Raw genomic sequence first — 22,947 nt, 5'->3', positions numbered from 1 at the left:
CAATTTCATTTTGGCCTTGTTTAGGTTGATCTAGTTACGGACTGAACTAAAAGGTGTTGATAATAACTGTGACTAGTTTATTTTGGAATAGCAGAGTTTGTGGAAGCACCAGTTTAATTTAATGGATTCTCTTTAAAGTTTTTAGTGGTGCGATCAACAGCAGCATTCAGTCTCCTCTTCCTGCCCAGTCCATCACTGCAGCAGTCTGTCTGCAGGCCCCCAGTCTATCAAAGTGGGACCCAGACCTTTTTTCTGTCAAGATTACAAGTTATGACTAGAACCTTGTTATGATAGCATTGCATGTGTTTAATTTCGCTAAACACATTTTATTAAGTTGTCCTAAATTTCTTCCTTTCTTATTTTTCTCTGCAGGCCATGATGAAATCCCACAATGCTGTTTTGAGAGGATGAGGTGAAGGGGGAGAAAGCCCAGTAAAAAATGGCCAAGCAAACAGCCGTGACGATTACTTTGGCCACACTGCTGGGTGTTGCATTGGGGGGGCTGGTTTTGTGGAAAGCGACCCAGCGTCGGAAAGGAAAAACACGCTGTAGTAGTCAGCAAGAGGAAGCAGCAATAAAGTCAGGAGATGAGAAACTCATTAAGGCAGAGGATAAGAAGGTGCTTTCCTTCTTCAGATCTCCCACCTTTTTCTGGATAGAGAGGACCCTTGGTGCAGACATAGTGATAGTTTCAGAGCAGGAGGAGTGGCATCACGTTGAACCATTGCTGAAGAAGGAGCTGGAGAAGTGGCCGGTTCTTGGAATTGATTGTGAATGGGTGAGTGATCAAGCGCCTCTCCTTCCTTTAGATTGCAAATTGCATGGGGAAATCATTGAAGGTGGGGCAATTTCTTTGCTTAAACGGGTACCACGGGACTGACTATTGAATCTGTCGTGGTGGCAGTGAAGCAGCTGCTAATTTTGATTCTTCTTACATTTAAATTATCCTAAGTTTTTAATTAACCGGATGTATTTGTTTACTGAGTTCCTGCGATAAATCGACTTTACTAGATATAATAACAATTGTATGGCTAAATATAGCACTATGTGTTTTGTGTAATATCTCTTTAAAGGTGTTTTACTAGAAGTAGCTTGGTCTTACACTATTTAAATCCAGCTACATCTTTAAGAAACAATATCTTAAGACTGTTAAGTCCAAAAAGGAGGATAATGCTGATACGTAGATAAAACTCACCGGGACAACCAGAAAACAAAATTCCTCTTCTGATTGTACATTTACATGTGTGATATCTCAAACAGGCTTAAAGTAATTTATAAAGCCTGGCTTTGCCATTGTTTTGACTGGAAATTTATTCACCCCACAGTCATTATTATAAGCCACAGCTAAACAATGTATTTGCCATACACATTTATGTAGTGGGTGGCTTTGTGCCGATGTGGAGTCAAAAATATTTCTGATATCTTCCACCAGCTCAGCTATTAAGGGGACGGGTGAAAGGAGGATAGATTCTCATGTAGGAGTGTGGCAAAGAGTAGCTTGGGCACAGTAATGCTGTGAAAAAGACCACATAACTTGCCATGAAGTTTTAGAGACGTGTAAACTGATAAGTATTTCCTGCTTTCAATGGCCTTTTTTGCAGTTTGCTTCAGCTCCAGTATTACTAATAATACAGTAACCTGGACTCTCATTTTTTACTTCATTACAGATCTCTGTGGAGGGAAAAGCAAATCCTGTATCCCTGTTGCAGATGGCTTCTTCCAGTGGCCTCTGCATTCTTGTTCGGTTGCCCAGGCTTGTTGCCAGTGGCCAGACTCTTCCTAAGACCCTGCTGGACATCATGGCAAATAGTGCTGTGTTGAAAGTTGGGGTAGGATGCTGGGAAGATGCTTGCAAATTGCTTCATGATTATGGTCTTGCAGTCAAAGGGAGCATGGACCTCCGGTATTTAGCCATGAGACAGCGGTAAGTGCCTGAAGACACAAGTAGGTCCGTTTGAGGCATCATTTGAGTTGGAAATATTTCTTAGGTGATTTGCAGAAGCTGAATGATATCAGGCTGGTATATCTGGAATTCTTAGGGTGGCTTTGGAGAATGGGCATTGACAGCTGCAGCCCAAGAGCATGTCCTACTTCTATTCTGTGATCTTAATGGAAATGAAATCTTAATGAGGATTTAATTTGCTAATTGTGTCCATTAGTCTTCTCTCACAGACTGATACCTTTGTGGACTTTTCTGTGTACCATGCTTCAGCTTTTAAGAAGGCCAGGCATAGTGATGTAATGCAGTAAGAATGAACACTGTGTCAGCAGATGTTAGAATGCACTGCCAAGAAGTGTGAGTTAAATGTGCCCAGGGCATGTAAGTGGAACTGTTGAATTTCAAGATTTCTTGAAAAATTACTAAATAACCCAGTTCAAATTTTCTCTTTTAATAACAGTTCTTCTATGGAAAGGTTACACTTGTGATGCCATTTTCTTATCTTTCACTCTTCCTAAAACAAGATGTTTTACTTGTAAATATTCTTCATGTACAATTATATGTGTGCCTAGGTGTGGTGTTAGTGATCTGGGCCATGCTTTGCTGACCTGTTGGTGCCTTCTGAGCACTGAGGATGGACTTCCTGTCTCTAGTGGCCAGGATTCTTCCAAGTCATTTCTGGTTCTTGGGCTTCTCTTGAATCCCTCAGACAAGTGGTCCATCACTGTATGATAGACTTCTTTAGTTCAGAAGGGACTAATTCAGAGCCAAGCACTTCAGCCTTAAATGTTACTAACTCCTAGCCTTGCCTGCTTTGCATATTGCAGACAGAAGATAAGTACTAAATCTAGAAAGGACATTTTAGTAGAGAGGAGGGAGAGGGCCTGTAAAGCTGGCAGGCAGCTGCGTGCTGTTTGAGTCATGCATCATGTGCATTGTGTTCTCTCAGGTCCAGGCTGTATGAGGCCATCTGAATTCGCAAGAGTGTATAGTTTCATTTTTAATATATTTGTTTCACTGTCTTTGTTGAATTGAAGGAAGGATCTACTTCACAACTGCCTTAGCCTTAAGTCTTTAGCTGAAAAAGTCCTGAACTTCCCGCTTGACAAATCTCCTCATGTGCGTTGCAGCAACTGGGAAGCAGAAGAACTGACACAAGATCAGGTGTGTTCTCCACTTCAACTTACTGTTTTGGGAGGAGAAGTAACCTTCTTAGTTGCAAAAGAGGCTTTACAACAGGGAGATCTGAGCCTTTTCAAATTATACCTCCAAACTTTATGTGTGACAGGGCCTAAAGTTAATTTCAGACTCACTGCCTACATTTCTCTCCTTTTCCATGAAGATATTTTTCTGCTATTCTGCCTGGATTTTTTAGCGTTGTTTTCCTTTAGTCCTGAAAGATCTATGAGGCAGGATCCCTCAAAGAAATATTTCTAAAACCTCACCTTTTTATTATTTTCTTCAGTCTGTAGCAGTCGGTGCAATATTAGAGAGACACTGGAAATCTTGGTCACCTTCTTTAGAGCACTGAGTTTTCCCCGACTGCCCAGTTTCTGTAGTCAAGCTGCACATGCCTGCAGAAGCAGTGACCGGCAGAGGGAGTGACAGGACAAAAAACCATGCTGAATACTCTAAGCCAGTGTGCTAAAAGGGAACTTTTTATGAAGGAGGGATTGGTGGGGTAAGAGGATGTCTGACCTTAATATATTTTCAGCCCCTTGCAATTCCTGGGGGCACTACCCCAAGGTAGTGGGATGTGGTGCTGTTATGAAAGTGCATTCAACTGGCAAAACTTCATGTGAACTTCAAAAGGAAATGAATCCAGCTTCTGGTTTTCTGTACCTTGTGCTAAAGACTGATAATGTTGGGAGTACTTGCTGTTTGTCAATATCTTAATTTCTGTGCTTTTCTGCAGGTTCTCTATGCTGCTAGGGATGCCCAGGTCTCAGTGGCTGTGTTCTTCCATTTGCTGGGATTTACCAGCCTCCCTGCTACACCTGAAGGTGAAAACTCTGTCACTGCCTGGGAGAAAGCACGGGGTAAATGCCAGGGCTTGGTGGATATTCCATTTAGAGGAAGAAAGAGTGGCAGCACAGGAGAGGAGAAGAGTGGAGAGGGATGTTCCCCTCAGAAGACAAAGAATCGGAAATCTTGGGTGAATGGCCAGCCCTCTGGCAATCAGCAAATGAGAGATCCACGGAGGCAGAAGAGAAAGCCCCTGGGTGTGGGATATTCTGCACGGTGAGTATATGAGTACATTTTACTCTTTGCATTGCATGTGGAAAACCCTGAGTGTTGCCTCATGCTCTAGTCATTAAACAAAGTAGATCATATGAGCTAGGAAAGGGAGCACAGGACCTAACAGTCATGGGGGTCAGATCCTGTGCCTGTTTTCCTCATTTTCTTCTAGGTGGTATTGAAAGTGGGGGCAGCACTTAGATCTCTACTTAGATCATGAGCAAGTTGAGGTGTTGTCTTTAAGTTTTACCCTTCCTTCCTTCCTTCCCCTGTGGAAGCATTAGTCAGAGAGGAGAGTCCTAGCAGGAGGCAGTTGGCTTTCCAGGTGTTACTCTTTGATGTCTTGGGTGTCCTGAGCAGGGCTAGGAGTTGGACTTGATGATCCTGGGGCATCCCTTCCAACTCTGCATGTTCTATGATTCTGTAATTCTGCTGCCCAAACAGCTGTGCCCTGTCTTCTCCAAGGAAAAGGTGGGAACTGCACAGAGCTTGTCCTTTCATCAGGATCTGCCTCATGGACTGTTGTTTTTCCTTTGCTGTCCCATGTCACCATGGCTACAGAGATGGCAGGGGCAAAAGCTGAGGTTAGCAGGGGTAAGACATGTTACGTGAGGTGCCAGAGGGCACAGGCAGGAACAGCCTGTGGTAGCAGCAAAGCAGTGCCCTTCCGGGTTGGCCAGGGGGCAAGACGAGAGAATGGTCCTGCTTTGGCCTTGCAGAGGCAACTGTTGCTGGATTCAGGATTACCATTCTTGCAGGTGGTTTTTTGGAGTGAATCCTAAATTCTTATGAGCTTTTGCTAGCAAGAGTTCAGTTGCTTTTAAATTAAAAACAAGTTGGAAAAGGTGCTTTAAGCTCAGTGCAGTGGAAGATGTGGAGTATCTGTATGTTTGCTTTTGTTAGGATACAATCTAATAAAATTTATCACTGGACATAACTAAAATTATATGTAACTATCATTGGGAAAGAAATACACTTTTGTATTTGTTTTCTTCTTTTTAGGTTTATTGGATTGGCAATGAAGATATTTTAGTGTAGTCAATAGTATTGATTTCATTAGTAGTGATTAATAGTATTATATTCTACAGAGCGAGTCCCTCATATTTTTTTAAAAAGATTTTTTGGAGGCTGTGTAATACAAATCAGGAGGACTACATCTCACGGGAGGATTAAAATTTAAACAAAATTACATTCCAAGATAAATTAAGATCTCCCCACATATGTTTATTTATTTTTTGTTTTTAACTGTGCTTGACTTCATGAGAGAGCTGTAGACTCACTGCTTTTTACAATATTTATTGCAATGTGTCTCTGGTCTGTGATAACGCTGGATGTGGTTTCAAAAGTCCTTTTTCACTCTTTCTGTGTAAGACTGTTTAGTTTTAATGTTTATTCATTTAGAGTTGGGAAGTACTGGAATGATCATTGGCTGAGTTGAACTGTTGATGCTCAGTGCAAGCAGATAGCCTATGAATCAACCTTTTTTTAGCTGGTAGAGTTCTGCTGAGAACAAATTTGTACAATCTCACTGTAGAGAGAAAAGGAAACTTTTCTGCAGTGTATTTTGGCATGTCTGGCCAGTTCCTGCCAGGTCCTCTCTGAGCCCAGTCTGCTCCACGCTTCAATTTTGTTTGAAGAAGGTTGGCAGAGTAAATAAATGTTTTCTGCTAAACCGAGCCCTTTCACACACTGCCACAAACCACCAGAGACTGCTCACACAGGACTTCTTGTCACTGCCAAAGGCTGGCAAACTGTGTTTGGCACAGATGTAGCAAACACACTACCTGTGTTTGAGGGCATCAGCTCAGATTTATTGTTCTCCTGAACTCATGTGTTCAAGTTCTCAGTGCTGCAGGAGTGTTTTTGGACCATTTCTGTTGGGTGAATAAAGTAATTGCTATTCACACAAAATTTTAGGAAAGTTTTCATAAAAAAAGTTAAAATCCAGGCTTAGGGAGCTGATCCTTGAAATTGCCTTGCCTGTAAGTTGATGTTTTTTTTGAGTTTACTCTTAGCTCATCATCCTTTGTGACTTCAATTCTCTTTTGTTTTCTAATTAAATTTTTTTGAATGCTGTCTTCATTGATGGCATCTCTTGAAAACTGGAATTCAAGCATTAGAATTCTGTTGGCAGCAGGAGAGCAGAGATACCTTAAGAGTCAGTTGATGAACTCTGGATAAATTTTCAGATGTACTACTTCCATAAGCAGCAGACTGTGGAGTCTCAGCAGCCTCAAGTTTGTGCTTAGGGGTCTCCTGTGATTCAGAGGAAGCTGCCTGACCTACAGTGTGACACACAGGGCTATAGAAAGCTCTGGGTTTTTTTGCATGCTATTATAGCTGCTGTAATACTGCTCTTGTTTCATAGAAAATCTCCACTGTATGACAACTGCTTCCTGCATGCACCAGATGGGCAGCCCCTGTGCACTTGTGATCGCAAGAAGGCTCAGTGGTATTTGGACAAGGGGATTGGAGGTAGGCATACCAGTTTTTCTATTGGTATTTGAAATGCAGCTTTCTCCCCTCTCTCTCCCCTCTCTCTCCCCTCTCTCTTCTTCCTAACGCAGCATGGATTTTTTTTTTTTTGTATCCTTTCTTATTGGAAGTACTGTTTGGGATTCACTAGGATGAGTCTTACATTGTAGCATTGTTATTTTAACTCTCCAATACAATTTACCTTGAATATTTTGTCTTTGCCTTTATCCTTTTAGAGCTTGTTAGCACAGACCCTTTTGTTGTGAAGCTGCGGTTTGAGCCTTCAGGACGTCCTGAATCTCAAGTTGATTATTATCTGACAGTCAAAGAAAACCTCTGTGTTGTTTGTGGCAAACGAGAATCCTATATCCGGTGAGTTGTTTGGTGGGTAGGAGAAAAATGCATCTTCTAAAACAGGGCTGAGGTCTGCATCAAGTTTGGCATCCAGAAGCTTGGCTAGTGACCTGAAACATTGTGCTTGTTCATGTCCTGGATGGGACACTGTTTGAGTGCTCTGCAGTTGTTTGGCTGTGTGAGACCAGCCTTTCCTCTTACAGAGGCAGGAGATACTGATCCTAGGAGAGATCAAAGCATATGAAACATGTATGTGCTGCAGTTTGAGTGACGGGGGCAGCAGTGTGGTGATACACACTGGATGGGTGGCATACCCTTCCAAAAAGAGCTGTACTATTCCTTCCACTACTTAATCCTTTACTTTTGAAAGCTTTAGGTGAGCCTGAAGCTCATGAGGTCAAAAAGAAGATTTTTGTCTTTTTGTCTGCTGCTGATCAGTTGAGAAGTATACTTCTCATAGTGCATTACTTGATTTTTTTTTTTTAATTAAAGTATGAATCTTTAATTGAAAGTGATGAATTTTTGGAAAGGAAAAAAGAGAAATGCAGAAAATCTGGCGAGAGAACTACAAATGAAAAGAATAAAAATAATCACTTTCTGTACTACATGTCCTGGTAATCTTACCTGGACTTTCAGTTTTAGCTGACCCTTTCTGGGGCAGGAAAAGGAAGAACTGGGGAGCAGCAGCTCCAGACAAATAAAATAAGTGTCTGTTTTGTCTTCTCTAGGAAGAATGTTGTTCCTCATGAATACCGAAGACATTTCCCCATCCAGATGAAGGACCACAACTCGCATGACGTGCTCCTACTCTGCACATCCTGCCATGCCATCTCCAATTACTATGACAACCACCTCAAGCAGCAGCTGGCCCAGGAGTTTGGGGCTCCGATCGGCTCCGAGGAAGGTGTGCGTCTCCTGGAGGACCCTCTGCGCAGGCAAGTGCGCTCGGGGGCGCGCGCCCTGCTGAATGCAGACAGCCTGCCTGACCCCCGAAGGGCAGAGCTGCTGCAAAGCATCAAGGACTTCTATAACACAGACACAGTCACTCCAGAGATGCTCCAGGCAGCAGCTGCTCTGGAAACCAGGTATAGCAAGCCTGTGTAGGCTGGATGTAAGGTTCTTAGTTGTTTATAGTGCATTTCTTACTGTTTTCATTTTTGTTTTTACTCATCTCCCCTCAACCCACCACTGTTCTCTGAACTGCAGCTCTTATTTCTTTCCCTCTTTCTCTTCCTCACCAGTCATCTGTTTTTGCTCTTCGTCTTCTCCTACAACATTTTTATACTTCTTTTGAAGGACAGATCAGGAAAAGAGTCTGAAGGACACTTATATTGGAAGTCTTCTCTTCTTCACTTACTTAAAGTTTCCCCAAATACCTTTTCTTAACAAGTGTCTAGTCTCTGCATGAAATGAGTATCTTCTCCTTGTTATACTCACTGCTGTTCGCAAAGTGCAGGTGTTGTAACTCAGAACCATCCAGGCAGAGAATTCAATGATAGGCTCAGCACTCTGAAGGCTCACATAATTCTTGCCTTATGGAATTTGCAGTCTCCTGAGGAGCTTGTAATAGACCTTAAGAACTTTTTTTAGTGTTGCTGTAAAGGAGAACACTTTCTCCATTCAGAGAAACCAGCTTTACAGTGTAACTGTGTTCCAGAAAGCAGTCTGGCATTGAAGCAAAGCTTCAAACTCTCCCTCTTGGTTAGCTTACCCTTTGTCTGTAATTAAACTCTGCAGCTGAAAGTTTCTTCGATGTCTTGCTGTTCACTGGAGGCAGATCTGGAGTCTGACAGTGGGCTTGTGTGAAAATAAATTGTGCTTGTTTCCTGGCAGGATCTGCAACGAGAGCTACGTGCCACATGGACTGAAGGTGGTGCAGTGTTGTGCTAAAGGAGGCCTGCGCTCTCTTATGCAGCTGGAAAGACGCTGGCGGCAGCATTTCTTGGACAGCATGAAGCCCAAACACCTCCCAGAGCAATGGTCAGTGGACCATAACCATGTGAAGTTGATCCAAAAGTATGGTGAGGATCTTCAGATCAAGCTGTCATGAAACTAACTTCCCGGACTCTGGAGAGTGTCTAATGGACATACGTAGCTGAAGATGGAAAGACTGTTTTCATTTCTATGTCTCCACTAACACATGGGACCTGGGTTTGCAAAAAGGCAGGAATTGATCTGCCACATTTGCCAGTTAAAGTTAAATTTTGCAGTTTATAGAGTTAAATCCATTGACTTGAACTTTCAGGTGGTTTGGAAGTTTAATCTTAGTCTGTCACTTACTAGTTCAGGGCAAGAGTGATATGATAAAGGAGCTTGTCTTCTCAGAGTGACTATGAAGAATCATTTTCTGGCTCCCAGGATGTCTGGTGCCTCCACACCATCTCTCATAATAAAGTGAGTTCAGAGAAAGGCAACAAAAGCACAATAGATGAATGTTTCTAGATTTTTCTGACATACATTTGTGCCCTTGGCTTTACCTTGAGGCCAGTAGGACCAGGGAGGTCATTCTTTCCCTATACTCGGCACAGGTGAGGCTGCACCTTGAGTGCTGGGTCCAGTTCTGGCCCCTCAGTTTGGGAAGGATGTTGAGACACTTGAGTGCGTCCAGAGGAGGCAATAAGGCCGGTGAGGGGCTTGGAACAGCTGAGGGAGCTGTGGGTGTTAAGCCTGGAGAAAAGGAGACTCAGAGGTGACCTTATCACTCTCTGCCACTTTCTGGAAGGTGCTTGTAGTCACGTGGGGGTTGGTCTCTTTATCCAGGCAGCACTGACAGAACCAGAGGTCACAGTCCTAAGCTGCGCCAAGGGAAATAGAGGTTGGATATTAGGAAAAAGTTTTTTACAGAAAGGGTGATAAAGTATTGGAATGGTTTGCCTGGGCTGGTTGTGGTGTCACCATCCTGGATACATTTAAAAAAAGACTGGATGTGGCACTCAGTGCTATGGTTTCATTGAGGTGCTAGGGCATGGGTTGGACTTGAAGGTCTCTTCCAACCTAGTGATTCAGTGAGCGTCTTCTTGATAAAAATCTTTCTTTGTTTTCAGTCCAGTTGTATTCATAAGAGTTCTTTCTAGAGAAGACCCCCTGCCAGAGGGAGATTCCTTGTATGGAAGAAGCAAAGAAACCTTATTTTTTTGCAGATTCTGAGCTATCCCAGCATTGCAGATAGGCCTCAGCAAGTTTCCTGGTGGCAGGTGCCTGATGAGAAGTGACACTCTGGCAGTATGGAAATAGCCACATCCAGTCTTTTGTTAAACAGCTTCCAGTAACAGAGTTTATAAAAAATGTTTTTCCTAATTCTGCTTGTTTGTCGTGAGTAGTGTGCTCACGTGTGCAGGGCTGTTACAGAGATGGGGTGGCATAACTCCTGTGACTGGAGTGTTGGAATGGAAGGATGCAGGCCTTTTAGGAAGAACAGGCACTGGAGGCAAGGAGGAGGTGTCACCTATGTCATTGATTGGTTGGAGTGCATGGAGCTCCATCTGGAGTGCACAGAGCTCAATCAAGGGATGGATGAGAAGTCCATTAAGATCTTATGGGTCAGGATTAAAGAGAAGGCAAGGGCAGGTGACAGAAGGTATTGCTACAGAAGAAAGACTGAGTAGATGAAGCCATCTGTAGATAAGAGCAACCTTGTGTTCACAATGCCTAGTCATCATGGGGAACTTCAGCCACCTCATATCTGTTGGAGAGGCAACACAGCAGGGCATAAGCAATTCAGGAGGTACCTGGAATGGGTTACTTTTCCAGAAAGCCAGCTGCATCATGGACTGCATCAAAAGAGGCATGACCAGCAGGTAAAGGGAGGTGATTCTCCCCCTCTATTCTGCTCTTGTGAGGCCACCTGGAATAGTGTGTCCAGCTCTGTGCCCCCCAGCATAATAGAGCAAGTCCAGAGGAAGACTAAAAAGATTATTAGACAGCTGGAGCAACTCTCCTGTGACTTCTTACAAGGATTAATGGCTTTAAACTGGAAGAGGCTAGGTTTAAATTAGGTATTGGGAAGAAATTATTTACTGTGATGGTGGTGATGCACTGGAACAGCTTGCCAGAGAAGCTGTGAATGCCTCATCCCTGGAAGTGTTCAAAGCCAGGTTGGATGGAGCCATGAGCAACCTGGTCTAGTGGAAGGTGTCCCAGTCTGTGGCAGGCATGTTGCAACTGGATGTTGTTTAGAGTTTCTTCCAGCCCAAACCATTCAGTGATTCTTTGTATAGCACTTGGTGAGTATCTTTCAAAAATAAGGACAGGTGTCTTAAAAGGGGTGAGAGGAAACAATTTAAATTAAAGACCAGAAGCTTTTAAGAGATTTGATCACATGTGTGTTCTGTACCTGGATTTGACATGTGTGGTGGTGAGCAGGTTATATTCTCTTCATGCCTGTTTCTCTGTCTCTAAAATGGGACTAATAATACTTAACTATCTCACAAGGGTATTGTGAGGCTTAATTAATTCATGTTTTTGTAAAATGCTTTGAAAATATAAGCTAGTGTCTGCTAATTATTGTTGTTTTTTAGGATGTGCTGCTGTCTAACTTCCTTAAATATTCACGTTTTTGTGTTTGGTGCTAGACCTTAGTTAAAGATAACTTTTTAAAAATACACACTCCTTTCTGTACAATCCCTTTTGATGATTTTGATTGCATGAGATGAGTGTGCTTCTACTAAATGATGAATCTATGCTCAACTTTTATACGCCTCTGTAAAGAAGTTTCAGTAAAACCCTTATCTTCACACAGCTGTGTATAGCACAGTTGACCCACATTTTTTTGTAACATTTGGGCAGAATTCTGGACCTGCTGTGATTGTGGCTGAAACTGGCCCTTATTAGATAATTCAAGAAATTTCACAGGCCAGGGGTAAAAACCCTGTTTATAGCAGAGACTGTTTGAGATAAGTAGGAGCCATGGAGAGAAATGGTACATTAATGCCATCCCAGAGGAGCTGCAGTAGCAGCATGAGGATTCAAAGATTCATGATAAATACTACTTATCACAGAGCTGCAAATGAGATAATTTTCATTATGAGGGCAATTTTTTCCCCTGTACCACTGGCAAGTCTTAACGAAAAAAGCATCTAGCCAAATGTGGTATGTCTCTGTGCTTATTCACAAACTTGATTATAATCCCAGCATGACCTTCCTGCCTACAGCAGCAGTTTGGATATAACTTTTTCTCTCCAAAGCATTTTGAGCATGTGTTCAGATAGTGCTATATCCTGTCTCCATCTGATTGGGGTGTTGAGAACACTCTGCATGACTCAGAGACTTCTTTTCTGTCATCAGGAGTACAAGGTGTCCATTTCACCTCTTTGTTCTGCTTTGGTTTTTCTCCCTTTGTTCTAATACAGGAACTCCTGACCAAACTCTTTAATGGAACCAATTGGCTGACGACAGGTCAGGTCTTTTCTGTTTGTGAGACAAGAAAGTAATGTGGAGACAAGAGCTGGACTGCAGATCGTCTAGTTTTGAGGAGCCAGTGGTATCATTGAACAGGGATTTTTCCAAATCACTTGTTCAGAAATAGAAACAAACAAGGAGAACTTACTTCACAAATATTTTTTAAACTAAGATTCTTTGTTTTTTGTAAGATATTCTTAACTTGCATAATTTTAATTTAATCTGAAAGAAGAGGGGAAACAATATATTTATTATGCAGAAATAGATTGGCTTTATTTTATTATGATTTTAAATTTTCTATTAGTCTATAGATAAAACTTCTTTGTATGTCTCCATTGCTAATTGTTACATTCTATAAAAATTTACTCTTTTACCAGACTTACCACTTTTGATGTTCTCTTGTTCCTTTCTTGCATGCTTGCTTTTTCTCTTCTTTTCCTTGGACTTTACCCAGTCCTTATGGGTCCATTGTTCCTGACAGTAACACCTGGACCCCACCCTGGAGTTTCCCTTTCCAGTGCCTTCCCTGATTTGTGTGTCAGAGATAGCTGTGGAAGAGCCCATGATGGCACCAATACTGTACTTCCAAGCAATGAGATAGTGAGTTTGCTCAGGTATGTTTGAATAGTGGATTTAGGTGCTGTTCTTGGCCTGGTCATTTTGGTCAGTCATGGCTGCAGATCTGCATTTGTTCAGATGAAACCTTAGATTTTTCTCAGCCTGAGCATCCATCTAGGTTGCCCCAAGTATATTATATTAACTGGGACAGCCCTGCACTTAACCACACACAGCCATTTTATCTGTGCAGGGGGAGAATTGGCAATGCTCTCTGTATGGGCTGGCTTTCACATCATGGGGTTTTTCTTTCTGTTGTTTGTAACATCACATTTTTAAGTTTGTCCAAAGGATGCTGCCAGAGATGCAGGAGAGAAATTTTCCCTTTTACCTGATGCATGGTGCCACCTGCCTCAAACTGGTCCTTGCATGTTAGCGGGGAGCACACCACATCTGCTGAGATCCCCAAGCCTGTCTTGGCTTATGAATTCCCTGCAGAACTTGCTTCCATCCTTTTTGTTTCATATGTTTTGCCCATATGAAACAGATGTTCTTCTGTAAGAATACAGCTGGGTACAAACTTCCAGAGACATGCCTCAGGAGTGGGAGAAGCAATGCCCTTGAAGCCCTTCCTCTGTGGGCTACAAACTGTTCTGTCTTTCTAAACACTACAGTTTGTGTTTTTTCTTAATTTTTTTCAGTAACTTAGACATTATTGCAAGATGCAGGATTTACCAGCTGGGCAGCATTTCTGTTGGAAGTACAGTAGATGCTGCACTTTTGAGCAGACCATACATGACATATTAATTATGCTGCTGACAGTTTTGGCATTTGGATTGCCTTGGTTTTCCTCCTTTGACAGTCTCTAAAGGTCCCAGCTGTCACATCTGTGACTGACAGGACAAAAGACAACATATCCCTGTGGGCTTGCATTTTTCTCTGGTATTCAGTAATGGCAGGCATGGGAAGTTCTCTTCCTGTTGCATTTCTATTGCTTTGGCTCCTTAGGGAGTATCTGAACTCTGCACTGTGTGTTAACATGGTTTTGGTGGGAGTTTTTCCATGAAGGCAATGTGGTTGCCTTGAGAAGCACCTCACTGCCTTGGCCCCATGTCTGAATGTCTTGGAGGAACTTGGTCTTTTCACATGCAAAGGGAGCCTCTGTAAAAAGAAATCACTTGCCTGTCTGCAGCGTTCTGTATGGATTTAGAGGGACCTCTACTCTGAACCAGAAAGTCAATTCTCATCACTGTTTCTTGATCTTCTTTTGGTCCTCCACAGTTGGCCAGACCTATAAAATCTTAATTCTCAAAAGCTGCCATCCCTTTTGATGTCCTTTGGGAGTAGAGGTCGTTACAAAGACTTTTCTCTGTTTTCTACTTGGTACCATACTGTTGATATAAGGAGTTTTCCTTACCCTGAGGGGTACATTGTTCTGGAGAAAGGCAGAGGCAGTTTGAGCTAAATGCAAAGAAGATATAGCCCTGGGACTTATTAAAGGAGCCACAGTGAGCCCTTCTATTAGCCCTGCATCAAGGGGGTTTTGTTTAGTGCTTTTACATGTAAGGAGGGTAACACAAGTGAGCCAACATGGTTAAGCTTAGAGAAAAAAAAAAAAAAAAAAAAAGCCCCAAAAGCCAAATAAACATGCATGGAACATAATTTCTCTTAATCAAAACATATTCCTCTATCACTGTGAATTCTACCATGAAGAGCATGCAGCTCTGGCAAGGATTTTCTGTGCTGCATCCTTTCTTGCCACTTAACTGTAATGGAACTTGTTTCTGTCTTGAATTAGCCAGTGTGATGCTACCTGGGGTCTCAGTGGTGTTGGTCGCCAGGAAACAAAGCAAAACCATCTTTCTCTTATTACTTTTCTTTGCAAGCTATTGGATAAGTTCAGCTTTGAGATGGGGGACTAAAGAAAACAGAAAAAAAAGAGGATGGAGGCTTTTACTGTGACATAGAGATGTCATCTTCAGATAACAAGTCATTTTTTTGTACAGGAAAAATTTCCGCTTCATCTATAGATGGTAGGAAATATGGCTTCCATATTTTCTTAAGAAAGCAAAAGATTGCAAAAAAGAAGGAAAAAATGAGAAGGTGTTTATATATCTCGGCATGAATTTGACAAGCCTGTGAAAAGGGTACTAGGCAGCTGTCAGAAATGCAGGCTTAAGAGAAAAACTGCATGTCCAACCTCCCTTCACAAAAAACCCTGCTGCTCCAAGAAGCTGCTTCACATTGTATCATGCTCTGTGGGGATCTGAAGTGTATCTGTTTCACAGTGATTAACAGCAAGTTCTTTGCAAGTGATTGTTCTTTGAAAAATGTCAGACAGTACTTTGCATTAGCTGAGATCTGCCAGTTGCTTTTCCTTTTTCCTCTGTGCCGTGACTCTGTCCAGGACTTCTAGCTGTAAATAAAAGCAGAGAGACTGTCTGACTGCTGGAGCATGTGAAAATATGAGTGGGACACCCCTTCAGTGCACTATGAAAAAAAAAAAAAAATCATTATCCTTACTTATCTAGCAAGGGCTATGGAGTGTTCAGATCTGAGCTGTAAGCATGTGTATATAGTTTCATGTCATAGTTTTGCTATTTAGATAATGTCTTCCATATGTTTTAAAAGCTTTATGCTATCTTCTGTCTCCCTCTGTTTCTCCTGTGATATATGAGTAGCAAGACTAGATGTTGTTCAGCTGCATGTCTCAAAGCATTGTGCTGATATTTTCAAGACCATCTCCATTCTACAGATACTTTCTCCATACTAGAAGTAGAGTCAGTCCAAGCAGTAAAATTGGAACTTAAGAAATCCTTACAGAGCTCTGGAAACATCAGACTAGACTGTCTGTCTCTTGACAAAGTGTTTATGGAGAAGAAAACTGCCTTCAAGTACATCTTCTGTGCACCATAGGTGATGGTGAATGTCATATCTTCAAGAATACCCAAATACCCTTTTTTTCCCTGCCTTGCAAATGGGCACTGGGACTCTTACTGGCACTGGGCTCTGGCCCCATTGGCTCCATGCCCCAGTTATGCTCTGCTGCTTTCAAGGTTTCCAGTGTATAGTGAAATATTGGAGTGTGTAAGGCCTGCTCTGATTTTGGACAAAGAAGCCAGCAGGTGAGTAAATACAGGTAGTTAAACATAAGAGCTAAAAAATGTGGATTATCTGTATTTCACTCAATTGGAATAATCACCAGTTAAAACCAGAAAGACTTCCTGTTAGCCACCAACCTGTTGCTGGATGTGTTTCATTGCTAGCTGTGTCCAGTCCAGTCAGTATTCACAGGAAAAGCTTATTCTCATGGTGGGCTGTAGTAGGGGACAAGGAAGAGAAATGGCCATAGCTAGTGGGTTGGCACTCAGCTACTAACCTTGATGGTCTCTTGGCCTACCTGGCCCTAAACTTAAAGGGAAAGGAACAGCCTGAATGTGTTCTTGTCCTCATCATTGCCTCTTTTGATGAAAACTTGTCACTCTGGAAGGTGAGTTCTGTGCTCTGCAGGGAACATCAGTATGGAAATGTAGCTTATGAGCAAAGTTTAGAAGAACTGAGTTTGTCTTGTTTAGGGAAAAAAATGGAGGGACAGAGGTAAATAAGAAACATGTTGTGCTGAAGAAGAGAGGGATTTTTGTGATGTGCTTTCTAGTCTAGCTAGGACAGGAGGTTATTGTCTTAAATTACAATGAAGGAGATTTGTGCTAGTCATGAAGAAAAGCTTCCTTACAGTATGCACTGCTTCTCGACACAGGTCACATTGCTCTCTTAGCAGCACACTGACTGGCTCCTCAGCTGCAAACCATCTGTGCTGCCCACTGACAAACCCAGAAGTGATAAAATCTCAAATATTTTAGCTAACTCTATGCATGGATGTCCTGCTCCACTACGTGCTATGTGCCCTTCAGTCACCCACTGCCAAGACAGACACGCAGAGCTTCTCTCTGAACTACTTTAATTAATATGTGTCTGCTCTGTATTTTTATAGCTCTTAAAAAAAGTAGTTATAAGTGGTATCTTGTATCAGAGGGAGGTTTTATATCACTGCTGTGAAGCTTGGCGTGGCAACTGCTGAGGAGGTGACCTTGGCACATGTTCCTTCCCCTTTACTCCTCACACAATGTGTTAACACCACACTTGGCACTTCCAGTCAAATGCTTTAAAAAAGAACACAAAAGCCAAATTAGGATTTTTTTTTAATGCAACTTAGTAGCTTTCAAAAAATCCCTGTTTCCTTGAGCAAAAATACAAAAACAGACCTCCAGTCCTAAGCAAACTTTCTCTTCCCAAGTATGTGCAAATTTTTTTTTAATCTTCGAACTTCACTTAGGGGAGGCAATGGAGTAAGTAGCCTCACTGACTCCAGAGAAAATAAGGACTTATTTTTTTATAAAATTACTGAGAATTTGCTGGGGAGATTTCACCACCACCCCATGAAATCAAATGGATCTGCTGTACAAAGAAACAAATTATGCTAGAATCAACATGGGAAATACACGCAAGTAAAGCCAGCATGCTTTTCTCACTTGCATCCTGAACAAAGATGAAGGGGAAAGCCTGAAAAATACAATCAACTTGAAGGGACTTCCAAAAGCTATGGGGTGCTCTGTGTTAGGTATCCTACAAGAAAATTATGTATGATCCATGAGGGCAAGGATGGACACGTAGGAATTGCTGTGATGGACTAAAGCCAAAGTCTAGTTAGTTCAAGACAGTTTCACTGAGCTACACTAGTTAGTAGTGTGAGCTACTCAATAGTGTGAAACTCCCCAGATAATTAATTTTTCACACTTCATGTTTTCAGGGTGAAAACTGACTGATAGTTCCTGTGGTGGCTTCAGGACACCTAGGCAGATTTTTTAAAAAAAGCCTCCTATCACCAAGACATGGGGCAGTGCCTGCTTTGCTGGGGCTGAGCTGTATGGCCAGCAGAATTTAAACTCATCTTTCCCTCTCTAAATACCCAGCAGTGAGTAGACTCTCAATGAGTTGCCTGTCTGAAAAATGTCAACTAAAGTGACTGCACTGTTTCTCCCAACACGAATTCCCAAACTGCATTTAGGATTTGATGAGGGAGGAGAAAGTCCCTGATGATACATTCCTGCTTCATTTTGCTTCAGAAAGTCTCCTGAACAGAGGAATTGTCAGTTAGTTAGTAGAACATTTTACAAGGAAGAACTTCCAAGTCTTCACACAGAGTGAACTTTGAAGTATTCTGTGCTCTTGCTGACAGTTTGTTTCTTTCAAGGATGGGGGGATGAGAGAGCAATAGTAAACATAGAGTCAGTGGATGAAATTATGGTGTTTGGGCAGATTTGGTGGTAGGAAGTTATTTTGCATGTTTTAACCCCAAAAGTTCAGCACTCTTAGGTGTGCTGATTTGATAAGGAAGAAAGGGGCTTCTCCACTCTCCTTCATGTATTTGCCAGTGAATTGTGGTGATAGTGACATAAAAGGATGTTGGGGAACATTATTAGAAACCTGTAACCAGACTTCCCAATTTCTATGTGTGGCAGAGGAGTAGAAACTCATTCTATGCGTGTTAACCTTGCTGCTCTGCTGATTGAACATGAAGGAGACAAAAAAGGCATTAGATCTGCTTTTGTGGTCCTCATTGCCCCTGCTGAAGCTGCCTGCCTATCAACAGCTGTACTGTGTGAACACGACACTTGCAAGGTAGCTGGGTGATGAGCCAGCTGGGGAGAAGGACATTAGTGGCAAGGAGTCAGAGGAGCAGATATCATTTGTGGAGGCTTGAGGAACATCATGGCTGACTTCAGCAGTGAAGTACTTAAATGTCAGTGGTCTTCACTGCCTAGGGCCTGTTAATGCCCACTGATATGCATCAAGGGACCTATTTTCTAAGCTAATACAGACCATCTGGAGAGGACCCTCTGGATGCATCTGTCTCTGTAATGATAGCCAGAAATTCAGACCTCATTCACATAGCGTTATTATTTTGATTGGAGGTGGACTTCTGGATGGTCTTTTTGTTTATCTAACTGAATGTGATGATGTCAAGGTGGGGTGCAAAGGCCTGTTAGGTGTTTATAGCTCATTTCTCTGGCAATGTCATGCTATAAACACCTTGAAGCCAGCAGCTGGCTCCATCCTGAGGAAGCCGCATTGGTTTAATGTTATCAGTGTACTAAAGCAGTATTGCTTTTGTATCGGCAAGTACAAAAGTACAGCTCCTCTCTCTTTTAACAGTGAATAGTAGTAGTAAGTAAATTACATTTTTCTGACAAAAGAGAATAAAAGGCATTACATCTGTGTGTCTCCATCTCAGGCTCCGGGCTATGTGTATTTATGCACTGCTGGCAGCCTGGATTCCTGCTGAGACGCAGCAGCCCAGTGCAAAGGCGCTTGCTAGGGAACTGGGTACTGGAGTGTCACTGATCTGAGGTGGAAGGTTTCACATCACCAGGGGCCAGCAGGAGCAGAGGAGTAAGAGGCAGTACCAGGAAATGGACTTGACTTTAATCATTTCAGATCTCACCATTTCAGCTGTTGCTCCTGTTCCCTGTTAATTTCATATCAAGGATACCCAAAACACACACAATGAATGCAGGAAATGTATCACTGCTCCTTCAGGCAGCTCCCATGGGGAAGTCTGTTCTTGTTATTTCTAAAACCTCAAGTCCTTGGACAGGGGTGCTGCGTCAGTAGCTGCTCATGCTTCAGCAGGTGGGGTGGTGGTAGAGCATTGCACCTCAAGTGCAGTACAGTTGGAAACAGTGTAACAGGATTGGAAGAAATTATTCCCAAATGCAGCAGAATACTTGAGGGTTGGGGAAGAGAAATAGAGTGAGATTGGGACATTTTGAGAAGACCAAGGCTGAACAGAATTTTTAGAGCCACAGCTGATCAGTCTTCAGAAATGGGAGGAAAGTTCTTTGCTTAAGGTGTGTCTCTTGTTTTCCAGTTCTCTATTTCTGACCTCTCTTGCATCCATAAACTGTATTCTGAATCTTGCTCAAAGGTGTGAAATCTTGACTTCAATAAATCCACATCCAAAGCATGATGCATGGGCTAAGATCAAGAAATTACAAATTCGGCAGAGGTATAAAATTAAAAGTACCATCAAACCCTTCAAATCTCAGTGCACTGACTATAGCTCATTTATTGACTTCTACTCAGTCTGGGGGCAAAAAAATGAATATGCACAGTCTGCCTCAGTTCAGTCCGTGGAAGACAGTGCAGGTCACTGATTTCAATGTTTTATTAGTGAAAGAACTATATATGAGCTAAAAATGAATGACAGGTTTTGTTATTTATACTGTAGTGGCTGGTGGTCTAACTATGGATGGAAATTTGGGTGAGCCCCAGCTCATGATGAATGAACAATGACCTAACAGTCTGATGTCATCGCAAATCATTTCTGTTGCAGATAATTTTTTAAAACTTCAGATTTAGATTAATATGGTGCTAGTTGCAGCCCAGATAGCAGATGATCTGTCATTATTTTTCTTCTCCCATAGGACCCCAGATTCACCAAATTTTTGTAAGGCACTTTATTCTATTTTATCTGCTTATTTATCTGCTTTATTTATTCTGTTTTTTCTGTTCTGCCTCTTCTTCCTTACCATAGAACTAACATTCATTCACTTTTGTAACTGGACTTCTTCCTCTTTACAGCAGACTTGTTCTGAAGCAGCCAATGCTGTACTGAGTGTGCCTGGGAGAGGAGGAGCCTCCTAGATTTTCCTTGCAATGTATGGGACACCTGATTGAGGAATTCCTAGTTTTCTCCGAAGTCACTCCTCTGGTGAGCAGTTTCTTTTTGCACCTCCCTCTGAGACTCTGTGAGGCTGGACTTTAATTTCCAGATCCAACTGATATTTTTCATTGTGATTCCCATTTGACATTCTTAGCTTTACTGGTTCAGACCTTTAATTTCCCACTTCCTTGCATCACAGAGGGCCTTCAACCTGAAGGAAAACTTTAAGTTTTCTATCTAAGGCTAGTTTTCTACTAGTAAGCAGAAGACACATCTCGTCCTTCACTGTTGATCATGCTCTCACTTGGATTATTCTAAGCATTTTTTTTTTTTTTACAAAGAACAGGAAGAAGGATAAGGCAGGCAGAGGGAGATGGAAAGACATGCAGCATTTGTTTCTCCCTGCTTAGGGAGGTTGCAGAAGTTCCTGAGGGATGGAAAGGTATCAAAGCAAACTCATCCTTCAGAGTTTGTTGGGGGCCAAACATCCCTATGAGTCACATCTGTCCTGTTGAATTCCTCCCTGCACATGATGATAAAGAGAACCTGGTGCCTCCTTCCCTCTGTGTCCACTGCATTCAGCTGCCCCTGGGGTTGCCAAGAAGAGAACAGCTGCCTCCCATCTCTGGAGACACAGGTACAAAGGCTGATGCTGCCCAGCTGAGGCAGGAACATGGCATATGAGAGCCCATGAAGTGCTGTGATGGTGAAGTCTGAGCTTGCTCTGTACTGAGGCTCAGACAAAACCTGCCTGCCTGCCTGAGCTGGCTGCTTGGAGCAGAAACAAAGCCAGGCAATGAAGCAGGAAAGACCAGTATGACACTTATGCATGGTAGCATAACTGTTGGCAGGCAGCATGTGCTGTACGTGGGGCTTTAAAACTTGGACCTACTGATATGGTTATTTTTGTCTGTATAGATTTTACTACGGTAAAATAACCTTTAAGTATACTTCAGTATGCCATTAAGCAATATGGATATAATTGTTGCACAGAGCCTTTTTCATCCTCTGTCTGTGGGGAAAGGTAAGCTGCAGTGGACACATTTGTAAAGGATTTTAGTTATTTGTGTGCTAGATATGGCACATTTCTTGGATCTTGCTGTGACCTTCAAACAGAAATGGTTAGGCTTGCAGTGGATCTTGGCTCCTGTGGGAGATATTTTCCTTGTCTTCAGCCAGCACCAGAGAAAAGTGGTATCTGCTGCAAACTTGAGTTAGACTTGAAACAAATCTAAGGGTGCGGAACACATGTGCACACCTGTAGATGTGTGTCATGATGTATCTCTGCATCTGAAAATGCTGCAATGATGTGCTGAGGGTTTCTGCAGACATGTGAGTGTTCAAATCAGAGTACCACTACCATTCACAGTGGCTTAAGCATTTTCTGCCATTTCTCACTCCTTTTTTTGGCTGCTGTGCTCCACTGTGACAGCTCTTCATTGCCAAATCATGCATTCAGGTACTGAAGATAATTACAAGATAAAATTAGGGGTAATTTTTTAAAGAGTAAAATTTTTTACTTCATAATTCCCATCCCCCCTTCTATGCCAAAGTGGTGGGGGCCATTTTGTTCAGCACATCTAAAGCATTTACCTTTAGGGGAGGATAAAAATATTTCTCCTAAAATGTGAATATTTAAAGAAGTATTTTCTAAAGTCAGAAAAGGACAGCAGCCTCATTTCTGCATGAGCTTCTAAAGAATTTAGCAGCATGCTTGTGGAAGCTTAGCAATACCTGGATTGCTGTTTATAGAGAGGAATGCTGCAAGGCACAAACTGTGTACCTTATTCTTCAACCAGAAGTGGTGAGATACTGAGAGAATTGTCTGTGTGCTGCCCTGTGAAGCCTTCCAAATTGACATAGCTGCTTGCTGGTCTGATGCAGGTCAGCAGGTCTTAATGGTTGCAATTCCACTGAAGCTGTCATTTCAATAAATACTCTTGCCATCATTGATGTCTGCTTCACCCACCCCCCTGGAAGTAAAGATATTCCAACAGAACACAGATGGAAAGGTAGAAATTTATAAATATTTACCTGGACTATGCTCCTGACATTACAGGGATGCCTGATGTCCTCTGAACTGCAACCCCTCTCCTGGCTTTTTTTCACATTCTGGGTTCAAGCTGGAGATGGACCTGGATCCCAGTAGGCAGATTATGGCATCAAGCTCACTGAAATACCATTGCAGTGCCTCTGGATTTGACTGATCTATGGCTCCTATTTCTGGCCTCCCTTCAGCCTGGAGTTTCTCATGCTTAGTGCCAGG

General features: G+C 42.3%; 1 protein-coding gene across 11 annotated transcripts in view; it reads left to right on the top strand.

The window, feature by feature from the left end:
* EXD2 (exonuclease 3'-5' domain containing 2) overlaps positions 1–22,947 on the top strand; it is a 35,644-nt gene that overhangs the window by 7,223 nt on the left and 5,474 nt on the right. For 6 of the 11 annotated variants that reach the window (XM_085580324.1, XM_021547087.4, XM_077784102.2 and 3 more), the window contains exons 2-9: positions 373–778; positions 1,668–1,924; positions 2,977–3,103; positions 3,855–4,180; positions 6,546–6,652; positions 6,889–7,024; positions 7,735–8,091; positions 8,840–12,781. In XM_085580324.1, coding sequence (XP_085436450.1) covers positions 440–778; positions 1,668–1,924; positions 2,977–3,103; positions 3,855–4,180; positions 6,546–6,652; positions 6,889–7,024; positions 7,735–8,091; positions 8,840–9,056 — 1,866 coding nt within the window. In that variant the 5' untranslated portion in view covers positions 373–439 and the 3' untranslated portion in view covers positions 9,057–12,781. Of the gene's footprint in view, positions 1–372; positions 779–1,667; positions 1,925–2,976; positions 3,104–3,854; positions 4,181–6,545; positions 6,653–6,888; positions 7,025–7,734; positions 8,092–8,839; positions 12,782–22,947 lie in introns of those variants that run through there. The other 5 variants (XM_085580325.1, XM_085580326.1, XM_085580327.1 and 2 more) reach the window with 2 other exon arrangements.

The sequence above is a fragment of the Lonchura striata genome, chromosome 5 (assembly GCF_050655825.1).
Source record: "Lonchura striata isolate lonStrDom1 chromosome 5, ASM5065582v1, whole genome shotgun sequence".
In the NCBI taxonomy this organism is placed as follows: Eukaryota; Metazoa; Chordata; class Aves; order Passeriformes; family Estrildidae; genus Lonchura; species Lonchura striata.
Note: the sequence above shows the minus strand (reverse complement) of the source record. Positions and strands in the feature narration are given on the sequence as shown.